This window comes from Berghia stephanieae, chromosome 8, assembly GCF_034508935.2.
Source record: "Berghia stephanieae isolate SIO BIC M18660-M18661 chromosome 8, UCSD_Bste_1.3, whole genome shotgun sequence".
Taxonomy (NCBI): domain Eukaryota; kingdom Metazoa; phylum Mollusca; class Gastropoda; order Nudibranchia; family Aeolidiidae; genus Berghia; species Berghia stephanieae.
The window spans coordinates 49,910,736-49,914,250 of NC_088367.1; the positions used below are offsets into that span (position 1 = coordinate 49,910,736).

Here is a 3,515-nt window from a genome sequence, read left to right on the forward strand (position 1 = left end):
AGTAGTAGTAGCAGCAGTAGTAGTAGTAGAAGTAGTAGTAGTAGTAGTAGTTTGTAGTAGTAGTAGTAGTAGTAGTAGTAGTAGTAGTAGTGTTGTTGTTGTTGTTGTAGTAATAGTAGTAGTAGTAGTAGTAGTAGTAGTAGTAGTAGTAGTAGTTGTGTTGTTGTTAGTTAGTTGTAGTATAGTAGTAGTAGTAGTAGTTGTTGTTGTAGTAATAGTATAGTAGTAGTAGTAGTAGTAGTAGTAGTAGTAGTAGTGTAGTATGTTGTTGTTGTTGTTGTGTGTAGTAATAGTAGTAGTAGTAGTAGTAGTAGTAGTAGTAGTAGTAGTAGTAGTAGTAGTAGTAGTAGTAGTAGTTGTTGTTGTTGTTGTTGTTGTAATAGTAGTAGTAGTAGTAGTTGTTGTCATTCGTTTTATTAGTTCTGCCGATGCTTGTGGTGATGTTAACGGTGTTATAACATAGTCTAGCTATAAAAATGTAGAAAAAAAAATAAGGATTGAGCTTTTATATTCAATATCCACTTAACGTTCTCAAAGCGCTTTACAAAGGGCCAGGGACCAACCACAACACGTAACATGTAGAACGAGGTTTGACATGACGTCTGTTAGGCGATATTACAATTTTTTTATCCGACAGAGACAACGCTGTTAACGGAGAGATACTCATTTTACACCAGAGTACGGTGAGAGAGAATTTGAGTAAAGAGCCTTTTTTTCCAAGGACTCAATATCGCGCTGAGAACGAGGTCAACCAAGGACCACTAGCCGCAAAGCGATGGTACAACCAAGACCCTAGCCATTGCCAACGTGATATGTGAAAATGGTTCAAAACTTCTTCGTGGGAAAATCGTCACATTCGTTACGATACAAACGGCATTTTTGGCATACAGAGTTAGTTTTATAAATCACAAAATATTAAGAACAATCTTCATAATATTTACAAGAACTTAGTGTAGTTTTGTAAAGCTTGTTTTCTTCAACAAGATGACGTGTCGTATGTACTTATTGGTTTTAAATGTGAGTTTACAAATTGACTTTGTGTGTTGGGACTGTGTTATAGAGCTCATTTTGCTGAACAATATTATGTATTATGTATAGAATGTACTTGTTGCATTTCTAGTTGAATAAGAAAATTCAATTTTTGTGTTCGGTGGATGCAAAGATTCGGTTTAGAATTCAAAAAATGGCTGGTAAGGAAAGAGTTTGACTATCTCCTTACCAACTGTATGAAAATCGTCACATTCGTTACGGTACAAACGGTATTTTCCTAATACATATTTAGTTTTATAAATCACAAAATATTAAGAACAATCTTCATAATATTTACAAGAACTTAGTGTAGTTTTGTAAAGCTTGTTTTCCTCAACATAATGACGTGTCGTATGTACTTATTGGTTTTAAATGTGAGTTTACAAATTGACTTTGTGTGTTGGGACGACATTCATCATCATCATCATCATCATCATCATCATCATCATCATCATCATCATCATCATCATTGTCATCATCTTCATCATCATAATCATTGCCTTTTTCACCCTGGACCAGGGTATAGGCCACAGACAAACATTTTCCATCCTTCTCTATCCCGAGCTAACTTTAACATAATGACGTGTCGTATGTACTTATTAGTTTTAAATGTGAGTTTAAAAAGTAAATCTGTCTGTTTGGTCGGTATGTGGTCTGTGCGGCAATGTGGTCTAGTGATATGATACTCACTTTCGGATCGGAAGGTCCTGGGTTCGAGCCTCGTGCTCGCGGATTGTTGAGTCCTTGAGTCCTTTACTCACATTCTTTCACCGTACTCAGGTGTAAAATGAGTACCCTGCCGTTAACAGCCCTGTCTTTGTCCGAAAAATTGTAATATCGCCTAACAGGCGTCATGTCCCGTCCTACATGTTAAATGTTGCTGTTGACCAGGGGCCCCTTGTAAAGCGCTTTGAGCACATTTAGTGGATATTGCGCTATATAAAGCTCACTTTTAAAAAAAATTGATATTACATTTCATTAAAACATTGTTGAAAACAGTCGGTAAGGAGAGAGTTAACAGTGTATTGAACATGACAACAATTACTATTCGGTATGAGTGTGATGACCTTTGTCCATATGTTGAGTGGTGTGGTCAAATCTCGGTCCAGTGTTATCAGATGACGTATTGTGGTTCAACGGTGTCCACTTGAATCGGTAAGGCTGGGACCAGCCGCAGTCTGGGCCGTCAAAATCACATTGGAATAGGACTGTATCTGGGATTGTTACAATGGGACACTGTCATAGTGATGGTGATGATGATGATGATGATGATGATGATGATGATGATGATGGTAATGATGATGATGATGATGATGATGATGATGATGATGATGATGATGATGATGATGATGATATTACTAATAATAATAATAATAATAATAATAATAATAATATAATTATTATTATTATTATTATTATTATTATTATTATTATTATTATTATTATTATTATTATTATTTATTATATATATAATATAATATAATAATAATAATAATAATAATAATAATAATAATAATAATAATAATAATAATAATAATAATAATAATAATAATAATAATAATAATAATAAAAATAATACTAATAATAATAATAATAATAATGATAATATCAAGAAGAAGAAGAAGAAGAAGAAGAAGAAGAAGAAGAAGAAGAAGAAGAAGAAGAAGAAGAAGAAGAAGAAGAAGAAGAAGACGACGAAAAATAATAAGAAGAAGAAGGAACAGGACGAGGGGGGAGGGAGATAATAATAATATGATAATGATGAGGATGATGATGAGGATGATGATGATGATGATGATGATGATGATGATGATGATGATGATGATGATGATGATGATGATGATGATGGTGATGATGATCATGATGATCATGATGATGATGATGATGATCATGATGATGATGATCATGATGATCATGATGATGATGACGACGACGACGACGAGGACAATGGTGACAATGATAATGAAGGTAATTTCATTTATATTACCGGCAGATTGGATCAGAAGGAAACAGTTAAAATGTAGGACTACTAAGCCATGAACAAGCCAGCAAATATTCCACATTTTTGAGGCCATTTCCTGTCTACTTTCAGTTTCTCTGAAGGCAATTGAGGTCAAGTTCAACTGATCAGAGGCAGATGATCTTCATTTTCTTCTGTCCCTGTGACGGAAATCAGGAGACAATCATTTTATAGTGTCTGCTTGTGTGTAATGTAATTGTTTACATTATAACACTTGAGATTTAGATATATGTTACAGTGAAGGACATAATCAGTCGGATGTTGAAAAAGTTTGAACGGAGATATATCCAAATGTATTTAGAAAGTCCATTTTTATCAAAAATGAGTTCTTGTTATAAAGGATGAAATCAACCCTTTGTTTGTACATCTTTGGGAAGTATCTAAGCTTAATTTCATTTCTAAATATTTTTTACAGCTAGTCAAGTTGAAAAAGCATGAAATCTGAGAAAAGTTGTTCGATACCTTT

At 33.7% G+C, this 3,515-nt stretch overlaps 1 protein-coding gene across 1 annotated transcript in view; it reads right to left on the reverse strand.

Moving 5' to 3' along the window:
- The window catches only part of LOC144977878 (MAM and LDL-receptor class A domain-containing protein 1-like), a 4,449-nt gene extending 1,260 nt beyond the window's left edge, over nucleotides 1-3,189 (reverse strand). Inside the window, exons 1-2 of the mRNA XM_078923279.1 lie at nucleotides 3,017-3,189; nucleotides 2,097-2,243 (exon numbers count right to left, since the gene is read on the reverse strand). Of these exons, the coding sequence (XP_078779405.1) occupies nucleotides 2,097-2,243; nucleotides 3,017-3,104 (235 nt within the window). The 5' untranslated portion in view covers nucleotides 3,105-3,189. The remainder of the gene's footprint in view (nucleotides 1-2,096; nucleotides 2,244-3,016) is intronic.
- Between the last annotated feature and the right edge of the window lie 326 nt (nucleotides 3,190-3,515).